Here is an 18,671-nt window from a genome sequence, read left to right as displayed (position 1 = left end):
CAGGGAGCCCGATGCAGGGCTCAGGCCCTGGGATTATGACTTGAGCTGAATGCAGACACTTAATGACTGAGCCACCCAGGCGCCCCTAATGCATAATACTTTAAAAAAAAACAAACTTTTCTTATGGAAAATTTCAAACAAATTAAAAGAATAGTGTAATAAATCCCATCACTCAGCTTCAACAATTAACATTTTGCTTTTCTTGCTTTATCTATACCTGTACTCACTGTCCATGCCCCATACTCTATTATTATTTCCAGTTTTTTGAGGTGAAATTCACATTCTTTGAAATATATAAATTTTAGCTCTATGAGTCTGACAAATGGATACATGATACAGAATATTTCCATCTACTCAGAGTTCTCTCATGTCTTTCTAGTCAAAGTCCCATCCCAAGTCAAAGACAACCACTGCTCTTTTTTTCATTCACCATAGTTTTGCCTGTGCCAGAACTTCATATAAATAGAATCATATATTTACTCTTTATGTCTGACTTCTTTTGCTCAGCAAAACATTCTCAAAACATTCTTTAAAGCCAAAGAAAACCAGATCTAAACATACTCAGTAGGAAGGCAACTATTCTCGGTATTTTACTATAAATCATTTACACAACAAAAGGCAGTGCCACTCAGATTACTGGTGAAAATCTGTAATATATAGTGACGAATGTAAGAGATTCTGATCTGTGAAAATAAAGATACAAGGCTGGAATCAGAGATGTATGGGACTACCAAGGTTCTAGTTAAGTCTGATATGAGGGGTGTGGAGAATAGGGCAATATGCTTCTTTATAAGGTATGGGTATTCCATGAAGTAATTCATAAAATTAAACCCAATTTGTTGAAATAGGGAATTTCTGAACTTTAAATTCTAATTTCTTCTATTGTAAATCTCATATATTCTATGTGATAAATTCTGAGATAGGTATCTTACATAAAAGGAGGTGAAATCATTTTAACTATGGATCTGCTCTACTCACTGAAGTTCCTGGTATGCAATGGCAGCTTCTCTTGGATGTTCAAAACAAAAGAATGCTTCAGAAAATCTGCGTACCTGAAAAAATCCAAAAAGGGAATATGAATAACATGGTACAATCAAAAGGTCAATCGATGGTAGGAAAAGAAACCTCTCTCCATTAGATCTCCCATAACTACCCCTATAATCTCCCTCCTCAATGTTGCCTAAGTACTGTATTTTAGTATTTCATGAAATAAAAGAAACAATAAAATGTAAAGTGAGAAATTTAGGTTTACATTATGGATCCATGATTTATCCTCCTTGAAGACAGGGATTCAGTTTGTCTCATTGACCCTTATGTCGCAGTATGAAGAATAGTGCTCAGCACACTATCTCAGCACATGGTAAAAAATGGTAAGAATCAGCCAGCATTTACATCATGCTATGTGCCAGGTATGCAAGTAGATGCCAACTGAATTGACTAACCAACCTACTGGCATTGTGACTCTGGGGCATTTCACCTCTGAAATTTGAAAATGAGCCTCAGATGACTCATTTTCAAATTACACCTGATACTTGTTCTACATTTGGGGTTACTATGAAGAATAAACAGGATAACCTCTGTGATAGCAGTTTGTAGTCTGGTAAGTATATACAAATATAAGCTATTGTAATTGCCATTATAATATTCAACATATTTTTCCTTAAAATAACCACATATGTGAATTGTCTTCACTCCTAATGTATAATGTTCTTTAGAGTATGTTTTGATGATCTTGGTTATCCCCCAAAACATTCACCTGGGTATGTTACAGAAGCAAGTACTTGATAAGTACTGGTCAAGTCTAGCTGAATATTTCTTTCTTCATATTTGTATTGTGATCCTTTCATTTTTAATTATTCAAGGAAAGGCTGTCAGCTACTGGAGCAATATGAGGCAACAGTAAGGACATGGAAAAGATGTTTTGCTTGGAAGGTGCAGGGAGGAGAGATAGATTATAACACATCCCAAGATTATATTGCATCTAAGATTCTTTTCTAAAAGGGAATATGAATTAAGGTTCTTTGGTCTTAAACATAAAACAAACTGGAGATATGTTTTATTTGACATCAAGATTTGGCCAATTAAATTTCTGACTTACTAAATCAACTTGCTTCCCTAAGCAGATGAGACTGGGTCTTTAGAGGAACAAGTCAGTGAGGGAGTTAAGGAGAGGATGATATGAGGCATCTATGAGAAGGATGCAATTTGTGTCTGTACTTTGTAACTGTCGTTGAGAGATATTTCCCCCTGCGGGCTATAATGTGTGAAAAAGGAAGCTTGAAGCCTTCTGGATTCCTGCAGTTGTAGATGGGCCTGCAACACTAACTAGTAGGTTTCCTTCTCTCCTTACCTACTCTGATTCATAACTATCGTTTCTTTTTTTGTTTTTAAAGATTTTATTTATTTGAGAGAGAGACCACGCACAGGGGAGGGGGCAGAGGTGGATGGTGAGGGAGAGGGAAAGAATCCCTGGAGTATGGAGCGTGATGTGGAGTTCAATCCCAAGACCCTGACATCATGACCTGAGCTGAAACCAAGACTTGGATGCTTAACTGACTGAGCCTCCCAGGTGCCCCATAACTGTCATTTCCTGACAGCATCCTATCTACCAGTCTCTATGATAAGCACTTTATTTTCATTGTTACTTATTTATTTAAGAAGCATTTTCTGACTCCAATAGGACCCTGAATTCCCTTCCTTACTCCCTTTCTTTTTTAAGATTTTATTTATTTGACAGAGAGAGAGAGAGAGAGAGAGAGAGAGAGAAAGAGCACAAGCTAGGGGAGTGGGAGAGGGAGAAGCAGGCTCACTGCTGAGCAGGGAGCCCAATGCAGGACTCAATCGCAGGGCCCTGGGATCATGAACCAAGCCAAAGGCAGACGCCCAACCCACTGAGCCACCCAGGCGACTCTTTTTGTTGTTATTTAAGCTGTAGGAAAACCCTATGAACTGGATATGTCTTCATTTAATAAGTGAGGAAACAGGGACAAAGTAGTTAATTACTTGGGCAAGATAACATAGCTAGCAAGTGATTAATAACGGATTCAAATAAAGATTTAAGAAATTCCAAATCTTGTGCTTCAAATCACTTATTTCTTCTGCATAAAGACTCCCTTTTAACAGAAAACCTTTCCTCTATGCACCCACACAAAATTCTTTATCTAATTTTTCTCCTGCCATAATTTTGTGCTATGGCAATGTGTAATGAGTTTAAGTCTATTAAATGCATTTTGTGGCCATAACTGAGGTATGACTGCCACCTGATGGCAGCACCACTTAAGTTGGAGCAAAAGACATACATAAAAAAATATTAAATTTACAAATTCAAATTTAGGGTGAGCAATATAGATATTACCACTTTGGTATATATGTTTGTAAAACAAATTTTGTATATGTACTCTCAATTTTTAAAAATTCATTTATTTGGCATTATCAACTATTCAAAATTTAGCAAACAGCTAGAAGGTTAAAAAAAGCCTCTTGAGCATTCAAAATGGGTATTCATCAACACTTTACAGAGTTAAATGTCCCTTTATCTGTGTTCACCCTTAAATGCTTAAATTGCTAAAAAGTATTCATTATAGTATAAACTTATTATACTATAAAAATATATTACAAATAGTATTTGTATAATAATATGACAAAATAATATATAATAAAATCGGAATAGTCGTTACTGTAGTAATTATAATATATAACATTTATTATTAACATAGTTGTTATAATATATTAATAATACATTTATTAAAATAATTTTATACATGCCTATCCAAGTTATATTCAAATCCTCAGTACAGGATCTAAATGTCTGATATATTATCTATGTGCCTTCAAGAAAATGGTCCCCTCACAAATGTTTATTTAACAATTATTCTTTAAGTTCTTGGATTGTACTTTTGGTAGGATACTTTAAAGCTCCCTTTATACACAAAGATGATCTATATTTACTTTTCAATACACAGCATATTAAAAGAACAAATGAGACAAAGGGAAAAGCAGAATTACAAAATATACATGATATATATAAGTAGATGTAAGTACACTAGGCAATTAGTAGAGAACTTGTTACTGAAACAAAATATAAACCTAGAACATAAACCTTAAAAACATAAACCTAGAACATTCCCACAGAAACAGACAAATAGATTAAAAATTAATATAACTTAGAATCCTTTAATGGAGGATCTAATATCTAGACTTTAAAAAAAGACTTATTTATTTATTTTGGAGAGAGCGCAAGTTGGGGGGAGGAGCAGAGGGAGAGAGAATCTGAAGAAGACTCTCTGCTAAGTGCAGAGCCCAACTCAGGGGCTTATCTCAAGATCCACAAGATCACAACCTGAGCCAAAATCAACAGTCAGGCACTTAACCAACTGTGCCCAGGCGCCCCTCTAGACATTTTTAATAGCATGGAATACCAGTGTATTAAACCCTTGAGCACATAAATAAAATGCATAATGATAGATCATTTTTAAAAGGCTAAATTAGGTTTGGTATACTCTATTTTAGATGGTAGGGGACCATGAAGCACACTGGAAAGTTTAAGATGGTAAAAAATAATTTAAGGGAAGAGTTAATCCTTTAGGAGCACATATCAGATAATAACAAAATGCACTTTGGGATAAACTTATTTCCTGAAAAAAAATGGGTATGTTCTCTCTCTTTATATATATTTATATTTATACATATATGTATATATTATATATATTTTTATATACACACACACATATAAAATCTATAATACATTGTTTATATCAATAATTACAGTAACATTGGAAGTCTGCCCAAACCTTGCAAAACAGGAAATAAAAAGTATCAAATTAAATACTATAAATAAACAATATGTTTTCAGAAAGTAGTTCTACTTTATTAAGAAAAATATAGCTTAATATATTAAGGTTCACATATAAACAATGCATACATATTATACTGAAGGAAAACCAGATCAAGAAGTTTTATAGATGAGTACCTCTTTGTAAAAATGCAAACTTCATAATGTTTTGCGTAAATAACTCATCATTGTAAAGAGATCTTTGAGTAGGAAAGGATGGCTATGCAATCTATTTCAAACTCTTTCCCTCTTCTAGAGAATAAAAAGCATTGATACAGTTGAAAATAACATTTTATGATCTTAAAATCTCAGTAAAAGCTAAGAACAATTCCATGACCCTCTAGACTTGAGGTCTAGACTAGTTGCTGCAAATTAGATTCCAGGGTCCCGCTAAACCCTTTAGCAACTCTAAAGTACAAATATAAAAAAGATGCTCCTTCCAAGTGGCAGACGCAACCTGACTCCAGTGAAGACAAACCATATTTCAATTACCACTCTTCCTAGTAGAATGCTCTTATTCAGGTAACAGCCTAACCTTGTTAATTACTTGGAGAAATTAAAAAAAAAAAAAAATTACCCATACCTGGGCCTCGTTCAGCATCAGTAATTTTTAAAGTTCCTCTGATGATTTTAATGTACAACCATGGCTGAAAACCACTATTTTAACTTCTACCATAACAGAGGAATTGGTAATAGCGATTTGTCTTCCTGAAAACTATAAAACTGGACAAAATGCATTGAACAACTGTTTCAAGAATCAAAGAACATGCATTAGAAATGCAAAGAAACAGGAAAGTATAACTTACAATCATGAGATTAAAGCAATCCAAAGAAATGGACTCCAAGATAACTCAGATGTCAGAATTAGCAGGTATATACTTCCTTTTAAAAAAATAATTAATACACTTATTTTTTTCGGAGCATTTATGAACCAATATTGAAACTTACTATTAACTAAAATCCATAGTTTACATTAAGATTCACTCTTGGTGGTGCACACCGTATGGTCTTTTTAAAAAATTTTTTATTTTTAATTTTTATTTATTTTTTTATTTCTTTTCAGCGTAACAGTATTCATTGTTTTTGCACCACACCCAGTGCTCCATGCAATACGTGCCCTCCCTAATACCCACCACCTGGTTCCCCCAGCCTTCCATACCCTGCCCCTTCAAAACCCTCAGGTTGTTTTTCAGAGTCCATAGTCTCTCATGGTTCACCTCCCCTTCCAATTTCCCTCAACTCCCTTCTCCTCTCCATCTTCCATGTCCTCCATGTTATTTGTTATGCTCCACAAATAAGTGAAACCATATGATAATTGATTCTCTCTGCTTGACTTATTTCACTCAGCATAATCTCTTCCAGTCCTGTCCATGTCGATACAAAAGTTGGGTATTCATCCTTTCTGATGGAGGCATAATAGTCCATAGTGTATATGGACCACATCTTCCTTATCCATTCATCCGTTGAAGGGCATCTTGGTTCTTTCCACAATTTGGCGACCGTGACCATTGCTGCTATAAACATCGGGGTACAGATGGCCCTTCTTTTCACTCCATCTGTATCTTTGGGGTAAATACCCAGTAGTGCAATTGCAGGGTCATAGGGAAGCTCTATTTTTAATTTCTTGAGGAATCTCCACACTGTTCTCCAAAGTGGCTGCACCAACTTGCATTCCCATCAACAGTGTAAGAGGGTTCCCCTTTCTCCACATCCTCTCCAACACATGTTGTTTCCTGTCTTGCTAATTTTCGCCATTCTAACTGGTATAAAGTGGTATCTCAATGTGGTTTTAATTTGAATCTCCCTGATGGCTAGTGATGATGAACATTTTTTCATGTGTCTGGTAGCCATTTGTATGTCTTCATTGGAGAAATGTCTGTTCATATCTTCTGCCCATTTTTTGATATGATTATCTGTTTTGTATGTGTTGAGTTTGAGGAGTTCTTTATAGATCCTGGATACCAACCTTTTGTCTGTACTGTCATTTGCAAATATCTTCTCCCATTCCGTGGGTTGCCTCTTTGTTTTGTTGACTGTTTCCTTTGCTGTGCAGAAGCTTTTGATCTTGATGAAGTCCCAAAAGTTCATTTTCACTTTTGTTTCCTTTGCCTTTGGAGACATATCTTGAAAGAAGTTGCTGTGGGTGATATCGAAGAGGTTACTGCCTATGTTCTCCTCTAGGATTCTGATGGATTCCTGTCTCACGTTGAGGTCTTTTATCCATTTCGAGTTTATCTTTGTGTACGGTGTAAGAGAATGTTCGAGTTTCATTCTTCTACATATAGCTGTCCAGTTTTCCCAGCACCATTTATTGAAGAGACTGTCTTTTTTCCACTGGATATTTTTTCCTGTTTTGTCGAAGATTTGACCGTAGAGTAGATCGTATGGTCTTTAACAAATGTATAATGATGTGTCCATCATCACAAATCATTGAGAATAGTTTCATGTCCCTAAATATCTCTTATGCTCTACCTATTTCTTCTTCTCTAAATCCCCTGAACCTCTGGCAACCACTGATCTTTTCAATGTCTCCGTAGTTTTTCCTTTTCCAGAACGTCATATAGTTGGAATCAGATAGTAGGCTGTCCTTTAGATTGGGTCTTTCACTTAGCAATATACTTTCAAGGTTCCTCTTTCACTTTCTGTGGTTTGACTGTTCATTTCTTTTTATTGCTGAATAATATTCCACTGTATGGATATACAATTTTTTATTTTTTTTTTTTTTTTTTTTTTTTTTTTTTTTTTTTTTTTTTTTTTATTTTAATAAACATATAATGTATTTTTATCCCCAGGGGTACAGGTCTGTGAATCGTCTGGTTTACACATTTCACAGCACTCATCATAGCACATACCCTCCCCAATGTCCATTTCCCCACCACCCTCTCCCATCCCCCTTCCCCCCCGCAACCCTCAGTCTGTTTCTTGAGATTGAGTCTTTTATGGTTTGTCTCCCTCCCAATCCCATCTTTTCATTTTTTCTTTTCCTACCTCCCCCCAAACCCCCCCACCTTGCATCTCCACTTCCTCATATCAAAGAGATCATATGATAGTTATATTTCTCCGATTGACTTATTTCGCTAAGCATGATACCCTCTAGTTCCATCCACGTCGTCGCAAATGGCAAAATTTCATGTCTTTTGATGGCTGCATAGTATTCCATTGTGTATATATACCACATCTTCTTTATCCATTCATCTGTTGATGGACATCTAGGCGCTTTCCACAGTTTGGCTATTGTGGACATTGCTGCTATAAACATTCGGGTGCACGTGCCCCTTCGGAGCACCACGTTTGTATCTTTAGGATATATACCCAGGAGTGCAATTGCTGGGTCGTAGGGTAGCTCTATTTTCAGTTTTTTGAGGAACCTCCACACTGTTTTCCAGAGTGGTTGCACCAGCTTGCATTCCCACCAACAGTGTAGGAGGGTTCCCCTCTCTCCGCATCCTCGCCAGCATCTGTCATTTCTTGACTTGTTAATTTTAGCCATTCTGACTGGTGTGAGGTGGTATCTCATTGTGGTTTTGATTTGTATTTCCCTGATGCCGAGTGATGTGGAGCATTTTTTCATGTGTCTGTTGGCCATCTGGATGTCTTCCTTGCAGAAATGTCTGTTCATGTCCTCTGCCCATTTCTTGACTGGATTATTTGTTCTTTGGGTATTGAGTTTGATAAGCTCTTTATAGATTCTGGATACGAGCCCTTTATCTGATATGTCGTTTGCAAATATCTTCTCCCATTCTGTCAGTTGTCTTTTGGTTTTGTTAACTGTTTCCTTTGCTGTGCAAAAGCTTTTGATCTTGATGAAATCCCAATAGTTCATTTTTGCCCTTGCTTCTGTCGCCTTTGGCGATGTTCCTAGGAAGAAGTTGCTGCGGTGGAGGTCAAAGAGGTTGCTGCCTGCATTCTCCTCAAGGATTTTGATAGATTCCTTTCGCACATTGAGGTCCTTCATCCACTTTGAGTCTATTTTCGTGTGTGGTGTAAGGAAATAGTCCAATTTCATTTTTCTGCATGTGGCTGTCCAATTTTCCCAGCACCATTTGTTGAAGAGGCTGTCTTTTTTCCATTGGATATTCTTTCCTGCTTTGTCGAAGATTAGTTGACCATAGAGTTGAGGGTCTATTTCTGGGCTCTCTATTCTGTTCCATTGGTCTATATGTCTGTTTTTGTGCCAGTACCATACTGTCTTGATGATGACAGCTTTGTAATAGAGCTTGAAGTCTGGAATTGTGATACCACCGACTTTGGCTTTCTTTTTCAATATTCCTTTGGCTATTCGAGGTCTTTTCTGGTTCCATATAAATTTTAGGATTATTTGTTCTATTTCTTTAAAAAAAATAGATGGGATTTTGATAGGGATTGCATTAAATGTGTAGATTGCTTTAGGTAAAATAGACATTTTCACAATATTTGTTCTTCCAATCCATGAGCATGGAATATTTTTCCATTTCTTTGTGTCTTCCTCAATTTCTTTCATGAGTACTTTATAGTTTTCTGAGTATAGATTCTTTGCCTCTTTGGTTAGATTTATTCCTAGGTATCTTATGGTTTTGGGTACGATGGTAAATGGGACTGACTCCTCAATTTCTCTTTCTTCTGTCTTGTTGTTAGTGTAAAGAAATGCGACTGTTTTCTGTGCATTGACTTTATATCCTGACACTTTACTGAATTCCTGTATAAGTTCTAGCAGTTTTGGAGTGGAGCCTTTTGGGTTTTCCACATATAGTATCATATCATCTGCAAAGAGTGATACTTTGACTTCTTCTTTGCCGATTTGGATGCCTTTAATTTCTTTTTGTTGTCTGATTGCTGAGGCTAGGACTTCTAGTACTATATTGAACAGCAGTGGTGATAACGGACATCCCTGCCGTGTTCCTGACCTTAGCGGAAAAGCTTTCAGTTTTTCTCCATTGAGAATGATATTTGCGGTGGGTTTTTCATAGATGGCTTTGATAATGTTGAGGTATGTGCCTTCTATCCCTACACTTTGAAGAGTTTTAATCAGGAAGGGATGCTGCACTTTGTCAAACGCTTTTTCAGCATCTATTGAGAGTATCATATGGTTCTTACTCTTTCTTTTATTAATGTATTGTATCACATTGATGGATTTGCGGATGTTGAACCAACCTTGCAGCCCTGGAATAAATCCCACTTGGTCGTGGTGAATAATCCTTTTAATGTACTGTTGGATCCTATTGGCCAGTATTTTGGTGAGAATTTTCGCATCTGTGTTCATCAAGGATATGGGTCTGTAATTCTCTTTTTTGGTGGGATCCTTGTCTGGTTTTGGGATCAAGGTGATGCTGGCCTCATAGAATGAGTTTGGAAGTTTTCCTTCCATTTCTATTTTTTGGAACAGTTTCAGGAGAATAGGAATTAATTCTTCTTTAAATGTTTGGTAGAATTCCCCTGGGAAGCCGTCTGGTCCTGGACTTTTGTTTGTTTGGAGATTTTTGATGACTGTTTCAATCTCCTTACTGGTTATAGGTCTGTTCAGGTTATCTATTTCTTCCTGGTTCAGTTGTGGTAGTTTATACATCTCTAGAAATGTATCCATTTCTTCCAGGTTGTCAAATTTGTTGCCATAGAGTTGCTCGTAGTATGTTCTTATAATTGTTTGTATTTCTTTGGTGTTGGTTGTGATCTCTCCTCTTTCATTCATGATTTTATTTATTTGCGTCCTTTCTCTTTTCTTTTTGATAAGTCTGGCCAGGGGCTTATCAATCTTATTAATTCTTTCAAAGAACCAGCTCCTAGTTTTGTTGATTTGTTCTATTGTTTTTTTAGTTTCTATTTCATTGATTTCTGCTCTGATCTTTATGATTTCTCTTCTCCTGCTGGGTTTGGGCTTTCTTTGTTGTTCTCTCTCCAGCTCCTTTAGGTGTAGGGTTAGGTTGTGTATTTGAGACCTTTCTTGTTTCTTGAGAAAGGCTTGCACTGCTATATATTTTCCTCTCAGGACTGCCTTTGTTGTGTCCCACAGATTTTGAACTGTTGTGTTTTCATTATCATTTGTTTCCATGAATTTTTTCAATTCTTCTTTAATTTCCTGGTTGACCCATTCATTTTTTAGAAGGATGCTGTTTAGTCTCCATGTATTTGCGTTCTTTCCAAATTTCCTCTTGTGATTGAGTTCGAGCTTCAGAGCATTGTGGTCTGAAAATATGCAGGGAATGATCTCGATCTTTTGGTACTGATTGAGACCTGATTTATGACCCAGGATGTGGTCTATTCTGGAGAATGTTCCATGTGCACTAGAGAAGAATGTATATTCTGTTGCTTTGGGATGGAATGTTCTGAATATATCTGTGATGTCCATCTGGTCCAGTGTGTCATTTAAGGCCTTTATTTCCTTGTTGATCTTTTGCTTAGATGATCTGTCCATTTCAGTGAGGGGAGTGTTAAAGTCCCCTGCTATTATTGTATTACTGTCGATGTATTTCTTTGATTTTGTTATTAATTGGTTTATATAGTTGGCTGCTCCCATGTTAGGGGCATAGATATTTAAGATTGTTAGATCTTCTTGTTGGACAGACCCTTTGAGTATGATATAGTGTCCTTCCTCATCTCTTATTATAGTCTTTGGCTTAAAATCTAATTGATCTGATATAAGGATTGCCACCCCAGCTTTCTTCTGATGTCCATTAGCATGGTACATTGTTTTCCACCCCCTCACTTTAAATCTGGAGGTGTCTTCGGGTCTAAAATGAGTTTCTTGTAGGCAGCATATGGATGGGTTTTGTTTTTTTATCCATTCTGATACCCTGTGTCTTTTGATTGGGGCATTTAGCCCATTAACATTCAGGGTAACTATTGAGAGATATGAATTGAGTGCCATTGTATTGCCTGTAAGATGATTGTTACTGTATATTGTTTCTGTTTCTTTCTGATCTACTACTTTTAGGGTCTCTCTTTGCTTAGAGGACCCCTTTCAATATTTCCTGTAGAGCTGGTTTGGTGTTTGCAAATTCTTTCAGCTTTTGTTTGTCCTGGAAGCTCTTTATCTCTCCTTCTATTTTCAATGATAGCCTAGCCGGATATAGTATTCTTGGCTGCATGTTTTTCTCGTTTAGTGCTCTGAATATATCATGCCAGTTCTTTCTGGCCTGCCAGGTCTCTGTGGATAGGTCCGCTGCCAATCTAATGTTTTTACCCTTGTATGTTACAGACTTCTTTTCCCGGGCTGCTTTCAGGATTTTCTCTTTGTCGCTAAGACTTGTAAATTTTACTATCAGGTGACGAGGTGTGGACCTATTTTTATTGATTTTGAGGGGCGTTCTTAGCATCTCCTGGATTTTGATGTTTGTTCCCTTTGCCATATTAGGGAAATTCTCTCCAATAATTGTCTCCAATATACCTTCTGCTCCCCTCTCTCTTTCTTCTTCTTCTGGAATCCCAATTATTCTAATGTTGTGTCGTCTTATGGTGTCACTTATCTCTCGAATCCTCTCCTCGTGTTCCAGTAGTTGTTTGTCTCTCTTTTGCTCAGCTTCTTTATTCTCTGTCATTTGGTCTTCTATGTCACTAATTCTTTCTTCTGCCTCATTTATCCTGGCAGTGAGAGCTTCCATTTTTGATTGCACCTCATGAATAGCTTTTTTGATTTCAACTTGGTTAGATTTTAGTTCTTTTATTTCTCCAGAAAGGGCTTTTATCTCTCCGGAGAGGGTTTCTCTAATATCTTCTATGCCTTTTTCGAGCCCGGCTAGAACCTTGAGAATTGTCATTCTGAACTCTAGATCTGTCATGCTACCTATGTCTGTATTGATTAGGTCTCCAGCCTTCGGTACGGCCTCTTGTTCTTTTTTTTGAGGTGAGTTTTTCCGCCTTGTCATTTTGTCCGGGTAGGATTTGCTTTCTCCTGCTGTGGAATTCCGCTGTTCTTGGTGACTGAAGTTGGTTTTGGATGGTTTCTTGTTGATCTTCTGGGGGAGGGGCCTGTTGTAGTGATTCTCAAGTGTCTTTGCCGCAGGCGGAATTGCACCGCCCTTGCCAGGGGCCGGGCTAAGTAATCCGCTCGGGTTCGCTTTCGGGAGCTTTTGTTCCCTGAGCGCTTTCCGTAGAGTTCCGGAGGACGGGAATGAAGATGGCGGCCTCCCAATCTCTCGGCCCGGAGGAGCCGAGAGCTTGGGGTTCCGCTCCTCAGTGCGCTCTCAGAGCAAAGCGCCCAATAGCCCCGCCTCCCTGGCTTGCGGTCGCGCCTCGAGGAAAGCAGTCAATTGTTGGAGCTGGAGAAAAGCGCCGGGTCGCTTTTGTCTCCGTGGCCTCTGGCCGCGCTCCGAGCCCACCCAGCCTGCGACCGGCACAAGGTAACCCCGGGCTTAGAGCTCACTCCTCGGCTTTGTCGCTATAGCCGGCTTCCCTGCTCTAATACCTGCGAGCTCTGCGGCACTCAGACACCCCCAGTCCTTCTGTGACCCCGCGGGTCCTGGGGTTATGCTGACCCCGCCTGGGTTTCCCCCCAGTTTAACCTCTGGAGCGATGTCTCCCAGTGGAGCCGACTTTTAAAAGTCCCGGTTTTTTGCTCCGTCGCTCCGCCGCTTGCCGGGTGCCGGCCCCTCCCCCCGGGGTCTATCTTCCCGTCGCTTTGGATTCACTTCTCCGCAGGTCCTACCTTTCAGAAAGTGATCGATTTTCTGTTTCTGGGATTGTTGCTCTTCTTCTCTTCGATTTCCCGTTGGATTTATAGGTGTTCACAATGGTTAGATAAGCTATCTAGCTGATCTCCTGCTACCCGATGTCGTCTCAGCCTGCTACTTCTCCGCCATCTTGACTCCTCGGCTCCTGGATATACAATTTTTTAAATCCATTCACCTGATGAAGGACATGATGGTTCTTTCCAAATTTTGACAATTATGGAAAAAGCTGCCAAAAATACTGTGTGTAGGTCTTTGTGCAGACATGTTTTCAACTCATCTGAGTAAATGCCAAAGAGCATTATAGTTGGATTATACTGTAAGAATATGTTTAGATTTATACGAAACTGCCAAATTGTCTTTTGAACTAGTTGTACCATTTTGCATTCCTACCAGTAACAAATGAGAGCTCCAGTTGCTCTACATCTTCCCTAACATTTGGTGTCGTCAGTGTTTCACCTTTCATCCATTCTTATAGGTATGTAGTGGTATCTCATTGTTCTAATTTGAAACTCTCTAATAAAGAATGGTAAGTTGCCTATTTTCCTTCCCCCATGTGGAAGGCTAAAGAAGATTGGAGTTGGATTCCCAGGTCAGTTGGGCTCTGGAAAGATAGTTTCTGTTGAGACAAGTCTTTCTAAGGACAGAATGCTCTGGATGTATTTTAAAACAGCTACCTCTCTCACTCCCATACCCTCCTGCATGGGAGAGGGGATTTTCTCTGATCTTCACCACGAGAACCTGCTTCAGTTCCTGGAGGTAAAACTCATAAAAGTGTCGAGTTCCCCTAGGACTGAGCCGCCTTGAAGTTATCACTTGAAGCTTGTTCATACTGAGCCACCAGAAATTCATCAAATATAATTTAAGTTTTTCTACCCCAGTACACACGCCAGGGGCCATTTCTGCTTGTGGGTTGGTCTCTGCTTTGGTCAGATACGATTCTCTGTAACTGGCTATCTAACTCCAATTTGGGGGGCAGGAGTTTGCCCTGTGACCTCAGTTCTCTAAAAGATCTAAGAAGATGTGCTGATATTCAGTTTGTTCAGCTTTTTTCTCATTGTTAGGGTGGAAGTGATTATGTCTAAGCCTCTTATATGCCAAATTATAAACAAGAAGGCCAGCCAAGTACTTTTAAGTCATGATTATAATTACCCAATGAGGGGCGCCTGGGTGGCTCAGTGGGTTAAAGCCACTGCCTTCGGCTCAGGTCATGATCCCAGGGTCCTGGGATCGAGCCCCACATCAGGCTCTCTGCACTGCAGGGAGCCTGCTTCCTCCTCTCTCTCTGCCTGCCTCTCTGCCTACTTGTGATCTCTGTCTGCCAAATAAATAAATAAAATATTTAAAAAAAAAAATAATTGCCCAATGAGTGAAAGAAGTTGGTTGTAATGAATGAAGAGGTAAGGAACCTCAGCAGAAAAATGGAACAACTAAAAAAAAAAATTTAGAAGTAAAAATATATTTGAAATGAAAAATTTACTAGGTGAGATTAAGAGCTGATTAGACACTACAGAAAAGAGTGAATTCAAAACTAGAATCAGATTGAAATATTCAATCTGAAAAGCACAGATTAAAAAAACAAAAGAATATGAAATCATATAATACAAGTGAAATTAGAGTACCAGAAGGAGAGGAGTGGAGAAAACTGGGGCAGAAAAAAATAATATCTGAAGATATGATGGCTAAAAATTTTTGTAAAAATTAGAAAGAAAAAATAAACCTGAAGATCCAAGAATCTCAATGAATCCCAAGCAAGATAAATTCAAAGAAAACGACAACAAAGCACATCAGAGTCAAACTGCTGAAAACCAAAGATAAAGAAAAAATAATTACAATAATTGCAGGGAAGAAATAACATAAATGACAACTGACTTCTCATTAGACACTACGGAGGCCAGAAGATAATGGTCTATTTTTAAGTACTAAAACAGAGGGGAAACAATAATACAGAATATTGGCTGAACAACCCATCAATAAACCTGACCTAATTTAATTTAGATCTATGGAATATGACATCTAATAAATTTTGCAAGGCCATAGAGTATACAGTTAATATGCAAAAATCAATTGCACTTCTATATCCTAGCAACAACTGTTTGGAAAATGAAATAAAAAGACCATTTATAATAGCATCAGATAATATAAAAAACTTATGAATAAATTTAAGACACTGAAAACTACAAAACACTTCCAAGAGACATCACAGAAGAAGATAGCACCTAAATAGGGAACTATAACATGTCTACAACATATGATGAAAGAGAAAATTCTCTCTACATTGATCTATAGATTATGCAATCATGCAATGTAAACTAAAATCCAAGGAAGACTTTTTAAAATAAAAACTTACCAGCTGATTTTAAATTTATATAGAAATACAAGGTATCTGGAAGAGACAAAACAATCTCAAAAAGAAAAAAAAAAAATGGAGAATGTACAACTAATTACCTGACTGAAAGACTTACTACAATAACACAATCAAGTTAGGGGGATATTAATAGAAAGATATATGAGATCAGTGAAAGAGAAAAGAAGACCAAGAAATAGATTCAATTCATTAGTCAACTGATCTTCAAGAAAGATGCTAAGGCAATTCAATAAAGGAAAGTCTTTTTTTTTTTTTTAAGATTTTATTTATTTATTTGAAGAGCGAGATCACAAGTAGGCAGAGAGGCAGGCAGAGAGAGAGAGGAGGAAGCAGGCTCCCCACCAAGCAGAGAGCCAGATGTGGGGCTCAATCCCAGGACCCTGAGATCATGACATAAGCCAAAGGCAGAGGCTTTAACCCACTGAGCCACCCAGGTGCCCTAGGAAAGTCTTTTCAAAAAATGGTGCTGAATTATAAATGGAACTCTTTTCTTAATTTCTCTTTCTGCTACTTTGTTATTAGTGTATGGAGATGCAAGAGATTTCTGTATATTAATTTTGTCCCCAACTTTTCTGAATTCATTTATTACTTCTAATAATTTTTTAGTGGTGTCTTTAGAGTTTTCTTATATATTATCATACCACTGGCAAATAGTGATGGATTTACTTCTTCATTACCAATTTCCATGACTTTTATTTCTTTTTCTAGTCTTGACTGATAGTTGTAGCTAGGGCTTCCTGTACTATGTTAAATAAAAGTGACAGCTAACATCCTTGTCTTTTTCCTGATCTTAGAGGAAAAAGTCTTCGGTTTTTCACTTCTGAGTATGTTAGCTGTGGGTTTTTTCATATATGACCTTTATTACGTTAAGGTACATCCTCTCTAAACCTACTTTGTTGAGAGTTTTTATCATGAATGGGTATTTTATTTTGTCAAGTGCTTTTTAAAATTTTTGTTTTACTTCTTTTCAGTGTTCCAGAATTCATTGTTTATGCACCACATCCAGTGCTCCATGCAATACGTGCCCTCCATAACACCCACCACTAGGCTCACCCAACCTCCCACCTCCAAAACCCTCAGTTTGTTTCTCAGAGTCCACATTCTCTCACGGTTTGTCTCCCCCTCCAATTTCCCCCTTTGTTTTGCATCTTTTAAGATTATATGGTATGTATTTCTATTCCCTGACTTGTGATGTATCACACTGATTGATTTATGAATATTGAACCATCCCTGCATCTCTGCAATAAATCCCAGGGATAGCAGTGAGTGATACTGTTAATGCATTGTTAAATTTGGTTTGTTAATATTTTGTTAAAGATTTTTACACCTGTGTTCTTCAGGGATACTGGCCTATAGTTTTCTTTTTTGTAGTGTCTTTGTTTGATTTCGGTATCAGGGTAATTCTGGCCTCATAGAATGAGTCTGGAATCTCTTTTCTTTTCTGGAATGGTCTGAGAATGGGCATTAATTCTGCTTTAGATGCTTGGTAGAATTCACCTGTGAAGGTCTGGTCCTAGACTTTGGTTTGTTGATAATTTTTTGATTACTGATTCAATGTTGTTTCTAGCAGTGGACCTGTTCAAATTTTCTATTTCTTCCTGATTCAGATTTGGAAGACTGTTTAAGTTTATAAGAATTTACCCATTTCTGGGTGCCTGGGTGGCTCAGTGGGTTAAGCCTCTGCCTTCAGCTCAGGTCATGATCTCAGGGTCCTGGGATTGAGTCCCGCATCGGGCTCTCTGCTCAGCAGGGAGCCTGCTTCCTCCTCTCTCTCTCTGCCTGCCTCTCTGCCTACTTGTGATCTCACTCTGTCAAATAAATAAATAAAATCTTTTAAAAAAAATTTACCCATTTCTTCTAGGTTTTCCAATTTGTTGGTATATAATTTTTCATAGTTTTGTTATAACCCTTGTATTTCTGTGGTATCAGTTGTTATTTCTCCTCTTTTACTTCTGATTTTATTTCCTTGAGTCCTCTCTTTTTTTTAATGAGTCTGGCTAAAGGTTTATCAATTTTGTCTATTTTTTCAAAGAACCAGCTCTAGATTTCATTGATTTTTTTCAATTGCCTTTTAATTTCAACTTCATTTATTTTCATTCTAATTATTATGTCCCTCCCTCTGTTATCTTTGGACTTCCTTTACTAGACCTTTAGGTGTAAGGTTAGAGTGTAAAATTGCACCAAGAAGAATAAAATATCTAGGAATAAATTTAACCAAGAGGTGAAAGACCTGTACTCTGAAAACTATAGAACACTGATGAAAGAAAATGAGGATGACACAAACGGAAAACTATCCCATGCTCATGGCTGGGAAGAATGAATATTATTAAAATGTCCATGCTACCAAAGGCAATGTACAGATTCAATGCAATCCCTATCAAAATACCAATAGTTTTTCTTCCATAGAATTAAAACAAATAACCCTAAAATTCATATAGAATCACCACAGATCCTGAATAGCCAAAGCAAACTTGAGAAAGAAAAAAGCTACAGACATCACAATCCCAGATTTCAAGATACACATCAAAGTTATATTAACTGAAACTATATGGCATTGGTATAAAAACAGACACACAGATCAACAAGAGAGGATAGAGAGCTGAAAAATAAACCCATGCCTATATGGCCAAGAATTTATACCTGGATAGCTACATTCAGAAAGATAAAACTGGGCTATTTGCTTACAACAGATACAAAGATAAAATAAAGTCCTAAATGTGAGAACTGAATGTAAAACTCCTAAAAGAAAACATAGGCAATACTCTCTTGGACATTGGCTTTAGCAACATATTTATGGGTATGTCTCCTTGGCAAGGGAAACAAAAGCAAAATT

At 37.6% G+C, this 18,671-nt stretch overlaps 1 protein-coding gene across 1 annotated transcript in view; it reads right to left on the bottom strand.

The window, feature by feature from the left end:
* The window catches only part of FAM135A (family with sequence similarity 135 member A), a 120,195-nt gene that overhangs the window by 33,091 nt on the left and 68,433 nt on the right, over positions 1–18,671 (bottom strand). The window contains exon 12 of the mRNA XM_080805357.1: positions 979–1,052. Within this exon, the coding sequence (XP_080661483.1) occupies positions 979–1,052 (74 nt within the window). The remainder of the gene's footprint in view (positions 1–978; positions 1,053–18,671) is intronic.

The sequence above is a fragment of the Martes martes genome, assembly GCF_963455335.1.
Source record: "Martes martes genome assembly, chromosome: 6".
Taxonomy (NCBI): Eukaryota; Metazoa; Chordata; class Mammalia; order Carnivora; family Mustelidae; genus Martes; species Martes martes.
Note: the sequence above shows the minus strand (reverse complement) of the source record. Positions and strands in the feature narration are given on the sequence as shown.